The sequence below is a fragment of the Brassica napus genome, chromosome C3 (assembly GCF_020379485.1).
Source record: "Brassica napus cultivar Da-Ae chromosome C3, Da-Ae, whole genome shotgun sequence".
NCBI lineage: Eukaryota > Viridiplantae > Streptophyta > Magnoliopsida > Brassicales > Brassicaceae > Brassica > Brassica napus.
This window is the reverse complement of record NC_063446.1, coordinates 35219994-35234136: the sequence shown is the minus strand read 5'-3', so window position 1 is coordinate 35234136 and position 14143 is coordinate 35219994. Positions and strand designations below refer to the sequence as shown.

At 27.3% G+C, this 14143-nt stretch overlaps 1 protein-coding gene across 2 annotated transcripts; it reads right to left on the bottom strand.

Annotated features, from left to right (window-relative positions):
* Window positions 1–11090: 11090 nt before the first annotated feature.
* On the bottom strand, window positions 11091–13934 carry LOC125575591. 2 transcript variants are annotated; one of them, XR_007320766.1, is made up of 7 exons: window positions 13585–13934; window positions 13129–13364; window positions 12797–13055; window positions 11971–12150; window positions 11719–11874; window positions 11377–11647; window positions 11091–11297 (listed from the first exon to the last, which is right to left on the bottom strand). XR_007320766.1 is itself a non-coding variant. In XM_048751154.1 (6 exons), the coding sequence occupies exons 1-6, from the start codon at window positions 13612–13614 to the stop codon at window positions 11474–11476; spliced, it is 1035 nt and encodes a 344-aa protein (XP_048607111.1). In that variant the 5' UTR covers window positions 13615–13934; the 3' UTR covers window positions 11091–11473. The 2 variants fall into 2 exon arrangements, 1 of the variants encoding a protein (XP_048607111.1); XM_048751154.1 differs by having other exon boundaries at window positions 11091–11647.
* Between the last annotated feature and the right edge of the window lie 209 nt (window positions 13935–14143).

The following is a 14143-nucleotide window of genomic DNA, read 5'->3' as shown; positions in this document are numbered from 1 at the left end:
ATAATTTCAGAAGTTTGACTTCCCCAGACGACTTACATTTCAGTCGTCTGGCGAAAATTAAAATAATAATATTTTTTTAAAAGTAGACGACTTACAGTTAAGTCGTCATAGGTTAGTTTTGCAATTGAAAAAAAAAACTTCAAAATTTAATTATACACAGACGACTTATACTTCAGTCGTCGACGAGATGACTTACTTGTAAGTCGTCCAGGATTTTTTTCTGAGATTCTGGTCAAACCTCGTAAATCCTGGACGACTTACATTTCAGTCGTCTCGTGGACGACTGAATTATAAGTCGTCTGTATATAATTAAATCTTGAAGTTTTTTTTTTCAATTGCAAAACTAACCTATGACGACTTAACTGTAAGTCGTCTACTTTTAAAAAAATATTATTATTTTAATTTTCACTAGACGACTGAAATGTAAGTCGTACAGAAAAGTCAAACTTCTGAAATTATCCAGTCAAATGCAAAACTAACCTATGACGACTGAAATGTAAGTCGTCTAGCTTTTTGGAGTTTTTTTTTAGCCAAACAATAGTAGACGACTTATTTTTCAGTCGTCCGAAATAACAGATTTCAAAGTCAATTGCAAAAATAACCTCTGTGTTGACCAGACGACGTATAGTTTAGTTGTCTGGACAACTTAGATTGAAGTCGTCCGCGTCTTCTCCGCTAGTTTTTAAGTCTTCTACGTTAGTTTTTGAATAACTTGTATTTTTAAGAGTGATAAGTAACTTCAAGATATGTAAAACTCATATTTACAAAATATGTTCTCTCCCTTAGTTTTACTAAATTTGACTAAGTTTTTCAACGCAAACTTATAATAAAATATGATATGCTTTGACTAGTTACTATTGTTTGTTTCCATCTCTTAAGTATTATTGTTATAGACAATAATGATGACTATTGTTATGAGTTGGAAGAAGGGTTAAAATACTTCTTAAAATGTTGTATCAATATAAAGCTACCAACATTCTTGTTTATTAAGATGAGAAAAAGGCCATTGGAGTTTATTATTGCATATGAGAGATCCAAAGATAAGAAAAAGGCTACTGAAATCTATTATTTCATTGATTTTTAAATGTGTAAACACATTGTTAGCACATTTAATACATCTTGGAAAACATTATTACTGATTTTACAAAAAATTCACAACTAAAAGAGTAGACATGCAATTCACAAAACAGACCACAAACAAAACTATTATAGATCATTCCTCTACAAAGACAAGCTTGGATTCCACTTGAGTAGACAAGACCACACGACTTTTAAGAAGTTCAGACGACTTCTAAGAAGTCCAGACGACTTCCAAGAAGTTCAGACGACTTTGTCAGAAGACTTTTAGGAAGTTCAGACGACTTCCAGACGACTTTACAGGAAGTCCAGACGACTTTACAGGAAGTCCAGACGACTTTGTCAGAAGACTTCCAAGAAGTCCAGACGACTTCCAGACGACTTCCAGACGACTAACAGGTAAGTCGTCCCAGAAGTCTTTCAGATCTGAAAAACCTGCATATTAAATCCAGATGTGAAAAACCTGCATATCCAAAAACGTTCAAATGGCTTAAAAACAGAAAAAATGAGTGAAAGATTAGATAAATCTACCTTTACAGAACACACAAAAATACATATCTAAAAATAATAGATCTACCTTTAAATTAGTGGAAGATGAGTACCATCTAATTAAAAACCTGCAAAAAAGATAGATTAGTAAGAAAGACATGAGACAAAACTGAAAAATTCATATAAAGTTTGGTGTTTTCAAGTCAAAGAGATTAGAGTGGGTTTGGAGAGTTTTAGTTTGGGAAAAAAGTAAGAACTTTATACAACAAGAAGTTACCAAATGAAGAAAAATCAGACATAAGAACTTACCAAAACGCTCAGATCTATTATGAAAGGGAGACTTCGTCAGAAGACTTCCATGAAGTTCAGACGACTTCCTGGAAGTCCAGACGACTTTGTCAGAAGACTTCCAAGAAGTCCAGACGACTTCCAGACGACTTCCAGACGACTAACAGGTAAGTCGTCCAAGAAGTCTTCCAGATCTGAAAAACCTGCATATCAAATCCAGATCTGAAAAACCTGCATATCCAAAAACGTTCAAATGACTTAAAAATAGAGAAAATGAGTGGAAGATTAGATAAATCTACATTTATAGAACACACAAAAATACATATCTAAAATTAATAGATTTACCTTTAAATTAATGGAAGATGAGTACCATTTGATTAAAAACCTGTAAAAGAGATAGATTAGTAAGAAATACATGAGACAAAACTGAAAAATTCATATAAAGTTTGGTGTTTTCAAGTCAAAGAGATTAGAGAGAGGTTGGAGAGTTTTAGAATGATGAACATTACATTTTTGTTGCAGCCATTTAAGAGGAGGAGAGAGAATGTGTAAATTTTTCTTTATATAGGGAGACAAAAAATCCAATTAGATTAAATATTTTTTACTCAGACGACTTCCTGGACGACTTACATTTCAGTCGTCTGGTGAAGAAATTAAAACAGACGACTTACATGTAAGTCGTCCAGAAGAGTTTAATATTTTTAGCGGGAAATTAAATATTTTTAGCGGGAAACTAAAATAGAAGACTTTCCAGACGACTTACAAGTAAGTCGTCTGGTTTAAATTATTTAAGCGGGAAAATAATTTTTTTAAAAAATTTTAGGCGGGAATATTTGGACGACTTACATGTAAGTCATCTGTTTTAATTTCTTCACCAGACGACTGAAATGTAAGTCGTCCGAGTAAATTATTCAACAGACGACTAAAATATACGTCGTCCGAGTAAATTATTCAACAGACGACTGAAATATAAGTCGTCCACACCCAAAACATAACCCCTAAACTTAATTATCTAATTAAAGACTTCATAAAATCAAATCAAACTTGAAAAGTGTTTACTATACACATAAATAAACACATATAGGTGAAAACTAATTTTTGAAAAAAACATTTTAGTTTTCCAAAATCTAACCCTAACAATACATACAATACTACAACATATGTTTGCCAAACTCCTAAACCAAAGTATTTCATGATTCACTACTTCCACTCATCTATCTTCAAAACAAATCAATTTTATCATATCTTAATTTATATCACTTAAAACTGTTTATAATTACTTGATTTTTATTTTTCACGCATCAAAATATTTTTTTACAAGATTTATAAATTATTTTTAAAATAAACCGGTACCAGACGACTTACACTTCAGTCGTCCAGACGACTTCCAACATCTCAGACGACTCAGACGATTTACTAGGGCTATATTCGTAAAAATGGCTTCTGTTTTTTTGTTTGGTCACAAGGGGCTGAGCTGTAATTTCACTAGGCTTTTAGGTTAGTTTTGCATTTGATTCAAGTTTGGGTATAAGTTTGGGGTTAAAATCAAGTTGTGGGTTAGTTTTGGCAAAAACCCTTTTTTTTTATTAGTTATTAGATCAAAAGATATTTATAATAAAGATATTATTATCTTTTAGAAAAATATATCTTAATTATTATATTTTTAAGTTTTGTGAATTTATTTTTACATATATTTATAAGTATAAATTTTAAAAAGTTAGTGGTTTTTTTATTTTTATTGTAGGAAACATAAAGAATAAAAAAACTAAATTCGTTTTTATATAAATTTCTATGTTTATATTTTATAATTTTATTAATTTTATTATTTTTATTATTTATGTGTTTTAATAAAAAGAAAAATTACATTAAAAAGTTAATCACAATTTTATTAAGAAAAAAGAAACATAGATAATTGTTATTAATGGAAATCACTAATAATATTAAAAAATTGAAATCACTAATAATATTTTTAACTCATTAAAAATGTAAGTGTAATAAACCACCGTGAGAGTTAATGTGAACGCGATACATAAGAAACTAACTTATGTATAATAAAAACAACAAAACCGATTAGATATAACATATATAAATTCATATGTATAATTAAAATAATATAATATTAGTAATATAAATGATGCATACAAATCATAAATTAATTTACAATTAATAGTAAATAACAATCAATTATTATAGTATATCTACTTTAAAAACATTTATATCCAGCACGGAAAAATCACTACTGGTAACCATTGTGGGAACAATAGGAACATATAGGAAAGGAATGAGTAGAAATAAAAGTGTTATAATTAAATGTTCATACATGCATTACTAATTAAATGATTACTATGTGAATTTCTCATGATCTTGCACGAGAATGAAAGTTTTAAAAATAAATGAATTATAGTGTTAAAAAATATTTGGTTTTGTATGTTTATAGGTTTTAACTTTTAAGTAATTTTGTAATTTGTTTGTATGATAAAAATTGTATTAAGTATCTTTATGTTCTCATCTTAATCAAATATGTGATTTGAAATATAATGTTTTGTATTAATTTAACTATTTGTTACGGTATGTTGATTTGCATCTATTATTTTAAATTGATGATGATTTTTTTTGTTTTAATCAGGTTAAAATTGGTTTATTAGTAGGTAGTTCAGTTTATCCTATTATATTTGTAAATATATTTTATAAAATTGGTATAGTTTGATATATGTTGTTTTGAAAATTTTAAAACAACAAATATCAAATCAGATATGCATTAATAAACATAATTTGTAATATTTTGAAAATTATTAAACATATATATATTTATATATAATAGATAATTCATAATAATTGTTTGATTTAATTGTTCATATTTTGATTGGTTTCGCTATTTATATTTTGGTATTGGGTTATATCATATTTTTTTTGTTATAATTAGACTAAAATAGAGAATAATATTGTTAATTATACTTTGTTTATTTTTTCCTTTGTTGATAAATATATATATATATATGTATGATTTTATATATGTATTTCAATAAAATATATGTATATATTTTATAAATTTATATAAATTTGTAGATATTTATTTTTTGTTTTTGATTTTTTGTCAAATAAAAAGAAAAATAATTTTTGTTTATATATAATCTATCTTTTTACATTTTGTAAATATTTAATTGTATTTTTATGTGCTATTGTAAAAAGAGAATTTAAGCTAAAATTTAAGCAAAAAATTTAATTAGTGTAAAAATGAAAATTTAGTTAAAAAATTTATTTAAATTTTATTAAGAAAAAAGGAAATAAAAATAATAGTTATTAACGGAAATTATATATAATATTTTAGTTGTTATTATAGATTTTAAATGTAAAATTTTGATATATTTGTATATGAAAGTTATTATTTTTATCTTCTATTCTTTTTATTTATGTAAAATAAATTCGTTTTTATTAAATTACATACTTTAAATATAAAAATTGATATATATTTATATTTAATTAAGATATTGTATTTTCTATTAAATTCCTTTTTTATTTGTATAAATTTAAATTCGTTTGTATTAAATTTATAAAAAGCTATATGTTTATATGAAAGATATTGCATTTTCAGAATAAGGTGATTTGGAAACAAATATTAACAAAGAAAAAGTTTAATAAAAATGTTAATAATGTCATTATAATAATTAACTTAATTCATTAAGGTTATCATTGTAATTAATCATTCTAAGAATCAATGTGAGAACGACACATAGAAAACTGATTTCTCCAATAATATTATAGATATATGAGACATGCACACAATTTAAATCACCCAATACAATACCTTTTCTACCCGTATTTTGCATTGTTTTTTGGGAAAACATCAATTATATCGAAACAAGAAAATGATTCCAAAACGACAATTATAAAAATACGGAGAGAGTATTAAAATACAAAAATATCACTAGGTAGCCATAAGACCATTAATTATAACCATAACAATCAATCTTCTTGGTATCTTCATCCAGTAAGTATGGAGCTTATATCCAAATTATTATAAGACTTCTAACATAAATTATATAAATAGATATCTTCTATTATTTATTATGTAGGATTAAAATAATTATATTATAATATAATATAATTAATCCTAAATAAAATATAAAATAATAATATTATAAAATAATATAATTAGTTTGACAAAAAATAATAATATAATTAATCAAAGCTGACTTAATAAGAAAAATAACTAATGTAAGATGCTCTATTAATTTTCTTAAAAATGTGCTGCCCTAAGCCAAAGTTTCATTATTTACAATGGAGTCATGGCACTGTCTATGTTTATATTTTATAAATTTATTATTTTTATTATTTATGTGTTTTGATAAAAAGGAAAATTACATTAAAAAGTTAATCATAGTTTTATTAAGAAAAAAGAAACATAGATAATTGTTATTAATGGAAAACACTAATAATATTAAAAAATAGAAATCACTAATAATACTTTTAATTCATTAAACGTGTAAATGTAATAAACCACCGTGAAAATTAATGTGAGCGCGACACATAAGAAACTAAATTTTTAAATAATATTATAGAGATATGACGTCGTAGACATGCACACAATTTAAATCACCCAATACAATACATTTTCTACCCTTAGCATTAATTAATGATCATATCACGTAAAGCACATAGTAGAGTAAATATAGTGTAAATAAAGTCATTTGGCACTGTATTCTGCATTGTTGTTTGGGAAAACATCAACTAAATCGAAACAAGAAAATGATTCCAAAACGACAATTATAAAAAAACAGAGGGAGTATTAAAATAAAAAAAATATCACTAGGTAGCCATAAGACCATTAATTATAACCATAACAATCAATCTTCTTGTTATCTTCATCTAGTAAGTATGGAGCTTATATCCAAATTAGTATAAGACTTCTAACATAAATTATATAAATAGATATCTTCTATTATTTATTATGTAGGATTAAAATAATATAATTATTTTAATCCTATATAAAATATAAAACAGTTATATTATAAAATAATATAATTAATCCTACATAAAATATAAAATAATTATATTATAAAATAATATAATTAGTTTGACAAAAAAAAAATATAACTAATCAAAGCTGACTTAATAAGAAAAATAACTAATGTAAGATGCTCTATTAATTTTCTTAAAAATGTGCTGCCGTAAGCCAAAGTTTCATTATTTACAATGGAGTCATGGCACTGCCAATAATCCAAAAGTCCACTAGGAAGATAATAATCCTACAATATATTAATTGAGAAGTGACTTCTACTAACGTGTCATTCATACAGACAGTTTGAGAAAAATTCTTATAATTTCATTGGTCAATGATTTTTAATTTTCATTTATTTTTAATCAAGTCTAAAAAAAGCAATCCTATAACCAATTAATGTTAGTTTCCAAAATATTTGTATATATTCTTATGCATAATCACTTATAGTATTTAATGGTAGCAATTATGGAAATTCTATTTAATACTCCATCATTTTTTTGCACTAATAGTCTATTTATAAATTAGCTTTATTTTCTATTATAAACATCTATAAAAAAATATTTTTCTATATAAGTCATAACACATATATAAAACATATAATTCTAATAAAAAATATTATAATAACTATTAATGCATCATATAGCGAGTTTATAAATTATTTGCATTAGTTTAAAATCATCTTTGATGGTTAATATATATTTTGTAAGAAAAATTAAAGTCATTTATATTGGTTCATTTCTAATGGTTTATAAAATATATATAATAGTTTATAATTATATAAATATTCGGTAATCATTTTTAAGGTGTCAAATCATCAATAATGATTATTATATCATTAATAAGAGTTTACAAATAAATATATAAAGATCTATAAAAAATGTTATAAAGATTTATAAAGTCATTTATAAGGAAGAATTTCTCATCATTTATAAGAATTTAGAAAATGTTTATGAAGGTTAACTGGGTTGTAAATTATTTAAAAATATTAAAATGATTTAATAATTTATAAATTATTTTTCTAAATATTTTATAAAATTAAAAACCATCGATAAGATTAACAGGTTTGTAAATAATTTAAAATTTAAAAATGATAAGAATTTTATAAAATATTTTTTTAAATACTTATTGATGGTATGGTTTTTAATTTTAAATTAATATATAGGACTATTTTATAAAATTTTTAAATCATTTTTTAAGTTTATAGATTATTCTTCATAGATAACAAATTATTTTCTTGAGTCATAAAACAATTTATTAGGATTTATAAAACTATTTATACGGATTTTTAAATTTCTGAGAAATAATTCATAAAATATAAAATTTATAAATATTTTATTAATTATTTATAATTGTATAGTTTTCTTTCTAAGAGGTTATAAAAATGTTATCAAATCAGAATCAATCGCAAAATATTATTTTCTTCACAGCTTCATCATTTTCAAAACCTTTTTCAAAGCAAAATAACCACAAAAATTACATCAGTCGTAAAACAATCAAAAGAATATTATGGATAAAAGTATATTCCTAAATTTATGAAACTTTTATATTCTTACGTTTTTATTAAGTTAATAGAATTCACATATATATAGTTATGTTTCTTCTTAATAACTTTTGTGTTTTATACTTTAGTTGCAAATGTGAGTCTATTTGTAACATGAGTTCACTTTTTTATTTTAGTTATTTTTATAGACGAAAAATTTGATATACAAACCAATTAAACTATATATACATGTTCTAACGATAATGTTATAATACAATTTAATAAAATATTAATTATTTTTTAAAATATGTAAAAAATTCTAACTAAATACTTTATAAATTCTATTTAAGAATTTAAAAAATATTAAAAATAAAATATTTTTATTAAAAAATAATCTACCAAAATTCACATTCAGTTTTAAAATATAAAATATATTATTGCAGGTCAATCACAAACCCAAAGAGAGCCAATGCCACTTTAAATAGTCAACTGAAACATAGAAGATCAGAGCAATTAATGACCAGAGATCAAAGCTTCTTTATGATTTTTACAAAACCAACTCTAAAAGGAAAAGGAGAAGGAAATTTTGGCATCTTGCACTAATACTATACTCTTTTGTATCTATCTTATTAGAGCAGAAATATCTTTAGTATTTGTTTGGAAACATGAATAGTAGTGAAAAAATAAATATAATATTGTTTGGAAACAGGGATAACTGTAAGTTAGAAAAAAAAAGTAATAGGCTTATGCTAGTAAAAAATTGGAAGTCCATTACATTATATTAAAAAGTAATATGCTTATGTTACTTGATATATATATTCAAATCAAAATAATAATTTAAGATTGATTTATATCAAAAATTCATTCAAAAATATACATATATTCAAAAATTGATTTTTACTAACATATTTTCTAATAACCATTTTAAAAATGTTTTCAATATTTATAAGAAATATAATACAAAACCCAATTTCAAACACCAACTTAAATTATGATTTTTATATTTCACATTGAAATTTAAAAATATAATATATGTGATTATTTATATGATTGTACGTATAAAATATTATTAATTATAAGATTACTTATTTGACGGTACGTATAAAATACGATTAATTATATGATAACACTTATTTTTGTAACCTATGATGACACATATATAGGATATATAACCGTGATTAGGGGTGGGCGTTCGGGTTCGTTTTCAGGTCTGTTTGGGATTTCGTGTTCGGTTCAGATCTTTAAAGATTCAGTTCGGATTTGGATAACCAATTTAATTATTTTAAAAAAATTAAAATTTATTATATGCTTTAATTTAAAAAAACTATAAAAATAGAATATAATACATATAAATTTGAATAACATATGTTAGAGTACCTAACTTAACATATAAATTGGTTTGGTTTAAATATTTGGATAGAAAATTAAAAATTATTTAAGTATTTTTGGAGTTTTGAGTATATTTTAACTATTTTAGATATTTACGTTTGATTATTGGTATATATTTTCAAGTATTTAAACGAATTTAAAAGTATCATATAATTCTGGATGTTTTTATATATTTTAAATCTAAAAATAATTAATATACAAAAGTATATAAATCTATTTTGGATACCCAAAATACTTCGGTTCGGATTGGATTAGGTTTCAGTTCTTCAAATACCAAAATTTTGAATAATTCGGATATTTAATCAATTTCGGTTCAGATTTTGTACTACTTATTCGGATTGTGATTGGTTCGCTTTTTCGAATTTGAGTTTTTTTCCCAACCCTAAATAGTGACATAAAAAACAAATAGAATCACATTCTCTTAAAAAATACGTACGCGCGGAAGCGCAGGTCAAAATCCAGTTCTGGTTAATTTGTAATCTTACTTTTTCTTTCATCACGATTATATCTTCATTCATATTCAGTAAAGATACACATTTTCACCTTCAAAATCGTAGATAAAAGTCGATTTATTCATTTCTTGTTCAGTATGTCAGATCAAAACCATAACTTTAATTACTGAATGGATCTACAATCCTTCGGTAAATGCTTGAAGAAACTAAACATGAATTCTTTGAGAATATATAACTAGTCAGTTGGTTTTTCGTCTCCATCAGATCTTGCCAAATTCCTTTGTTTATTTTGCTACACAAGAAAGTCCAAGATGTGTTAATTTGCAATATTGGCCTACGTGTCTGAGGATTTTGGAGGTTTGAGATCTCATAGCCGGTTTGGGATACCAGTTATGATGAAGAAAGAACTCAAAAGGGCAGAGAAAGACATTGGATTCAAAGGACATAAGGTTTTCTCGAGTTTTTAAGGTAAAACAGAAGACACTATAGATCACGATCAAGAATGGAGCCCAAGGAAAGGCGATGTCAGTCTGCGAAAGTACAGCTAGAGATTCTATTCAAGTTCCTGAACCAGTCCCCAAGGGAGCTGAGTCGTCATGAGGTACTGAGTTAAACCTGATCCCAAGAGACTAGATAAAGGCATATAACTTGTATCTGTACACCTTTACAAATTGGTTTCTGAGAGAATGGAATGCGTCTTTACATCTCATCTATGATACATAACTTCAAAAAAAAAAAAAAGATACGGGTGAGTTTCAGCGAAACTTGAGTCAATGATGCTCAGGAGTCAGCTGGTGAGTCAGAGAGTGGTGATTATGAGAATGATGATCTAAGGGATCTAGATGGCTTACCTAGTGGCTAGAGATAGTGACTTTTGTGGCCTAGACCGTATCAAGCTCGGAGGAATAACTGAAACTAAGCCAATTCAAACTCCAACATCTTCTCATTCCAGGCATAAGAATAGGACTGACTGAACAACAGAGAGAAGCAAGAGCTTTCGATCCCGTTTGCCTCAAGTTTACATAACAAACCATATTTGGTGACAAACTGATCTAATCATTAGAAGCAAATTAAGAGGATGAACCAGATCATCGTTTCTGATTACAATATAAATCTTAGTTCCCTGATAAAAGAATGAATCAAATTAAAATCTACCACCTTGATTAAAAGAGAAAACTAAAAGATAAAAAGATTTGCAAAACCTGCTTGTGGCACTAGCAAAACTTTCCTACAAGTTGATGGTCTGACCATTATCCTGAGAGAGGTTTATGTACATCACTCTCTCCTACTGTGTTTAATTCACTTGCGGTAATCTTCTAGTATAAAGTTTTCAAAACCAGTCCCTTTCAATGTCTTTTGAACCTCTTCCCAGTTCTGTACGTGCTGTGACAAAGGACCGTGATGAATCTTCACTTGCCTGCTCTTTAAATTAAGTTTTGGAACCTTTAGAAACTCTTGCACATCATCTAGTCTCTGCAAAAGAAAAAGACGTTCAATTTATTAAAAAAAAAAAAAACAATGTTTGTTGTAAAATATGTTCTCACGGTGCGGTTCTTGACAACATCTTCGTAATAGAGGAAAATATGGCGAGTGGTATTGAAGTAAGAAAGTGCTTTTGTAGTCATCTCTTGAACTTGCTTCAGATCCGATATCAAAAGGGTTGTGTTAATTAACGGTTTATAGCGCGCCAATATCTCAGCCTGAAACCCCATTTGTTTCACATGTTTAGTTTCACAGAAAAAAAAAACAAATGTGCAGAGAGATATGTAAACAAGGAGACAGAGAAAAAGGGAAACCTCTTTAGGAGAATGGACGTGGGACTTGTGAGTACCGTTCAATAGCTTAGCATCTTTATCGTAAGAGTTTGCAAGAACCGAAATCATCCGGCGCAAGAGGTTTCTTCTAAAGAGGAAAATAGCAGAGACGCCTCTGGTTTTGAAGTATTCTATTATCTCTTCATGGTGTTTCATTAGACCCTGCATATGTTTCATTCCCAACCACATTACAACATAAACCAAGAACATTATCCCTTCTCTAAGTCCAATTTTCGAAAAAAAGTTTTATCATCATAACCAATCACAATGCAGTTATTGCAAACAAGTCTCATTTCAGGATCTAACATGAAAGATTAAGCTCAGCTCTTGTCTTATATCATAGTTTAGGTTCTGTCCTAAGGATATAATAAACACACAAATCTATAGTTCCGGCATTTTTTTTTTTACAACAAAGGCTAAACTGATTAAAAACAACATCTAAATGTCCAAAAACACGAAAGCCAACTCGGTGGAACTGAATCAACATAGACCAAAGCTGAAGAATGAGTCTGAGCACCACATGCAAGCCTGTCAGCGTCTAAACTAACTAAAACAGTATGTAAACGTTCTGTATAAAGCACAGAGGTAATAAACACAGAGAGTGGTAGCAATTAAATGTCAGAATCTTTATCTTTTATTACGATAAATGATTTCAACATTTTTAGAGCCTTTATTGCATCTAAAAGATACTAACACAGTGAGTAAACGTTATGTCAGGTAATAAACACACACACAGAGTAGTAGCAGTCAACAGATGTTTATCTATTAATTGCAATAAATCACTTAAAACATTTATAGACATTCTTACCTGATTAAGCATCCACTTCAAACCAACGGCAGAAGTGCACTCATTCTTAGAAGCACTACTCAACCAATCTAGATTATATACTTTGTCCAAGGTCTCGAAAATGGTGGAGACATTAGCCCTCCTATCTTTAACCGAAAAGATCTCTCCGTTGGAGCTTATGTTAGTATGATTGTTCAGTAAAGTCTCAAACCAGCCGCTACCAGATCTCTGCATCGATAGAATCGCAAAATATCTAACAGGATTGCACGAGCATTCCTCCCTAACACACACAAAACCAACACCATAAGCATTAGAACCAAAAAAAAGACTGAGAAACATTATCCCATTTTTACCTGTTGTATGTCTTGGGTTTAGGGTAATGTACATATGGTATGTCCCATGGTTCGATGTTAGGCTCAGGACAAGGCTTCTCAAACACTTCGACGTTCAAGAAACCAGCGCTTGGGACGACACCGATTTGTTTAAGACAGATTGAGCAAATGTAGACAGCGCAGACCGTTACAAACATGAGAACGACCATTCTCAACACAAGTGGGGATTTTTTAGGGAGCTTGAAGACGAAACTATCCTGTAATTTAAACAAATAAATTTAATTGAGTTGTTTGCTTGTTTTAGAAACAATTAAAAAACATAAATCAAGGGCTAAAAAAACAACATGGGCATCACAAAATTCAAACTACTCAAGACCCTAGATGTCTAAAGATTCGATTGTTATAGAAACCCAAATCGAATCAAACAAAAGTCCTACAAAAAAAACACCTAACCGGATTATAAAACAAAAGGGGTACCTTGGGGATGAGAGAGTGCTCGTCGCCCATGGTTTCTTCAGTTTAGAGAGAGAGGAGAGAGATTTAGAAAGGAGAAGAAGAGAAAGGCATTGAATTATTCAGACACACCGTCCAGCTAAAATAAAAATAAACAGAATAATGAAAATCAAATAACATAAAGTGGCTTTTCTCTGATCAGCCCATTACAATAAGAAAGGAAGAAAATTACAAAGAAAAAACGAAGAACACTCTTAAGAAAAATTTTGATTTAAAAACAATGATTAAGAGATACACGAGAGAGACGTTGTTTGTGGAGCTTTTAGATGTTTCCGACATGGTTGCTCATAAAAAAAAAAAAAGAAAAAAAAAGGAAGATGTTTCCGACATGACCACAACGGCATCTTCCATTCTAAAATATTTTTTATTTTATTTCATATTATGATATAAATTTGCATTTAAGAAACAATAATTAATGGTGTTAGAAAAAACAATAACGAACGTGTGAGCCATTCCATACTTTTAGGTTTGACTTGTGCTTTTCTATTTTAGTTATTGGATTCTCGGGTTAGAGTTTGAATTA

Bases quoted from the DNA above. Each gene is read 5' to 3' on its own strand.
- LOC125575591 (XM_048751154.1), bottom strand. From the start codon at position 13,614: ATGGGCGACGAGCACTCTCTCATCCCCAAG. The intron at 13,056-13,128 runs GTAAAAATGGGA...TGTGTGTGTTAG, and splicing joins AAACCCAAGACATACAACAG to GGAGGAATGCTCGTGCAATC. The intron at 11,875-11,970 runs GTTTCCCTTTTT...ATGGGGTTTCAG, and splicing joins ACGTCCATTCTCCTAAAGAG to GCTGAGATATTGGCGCGCTA.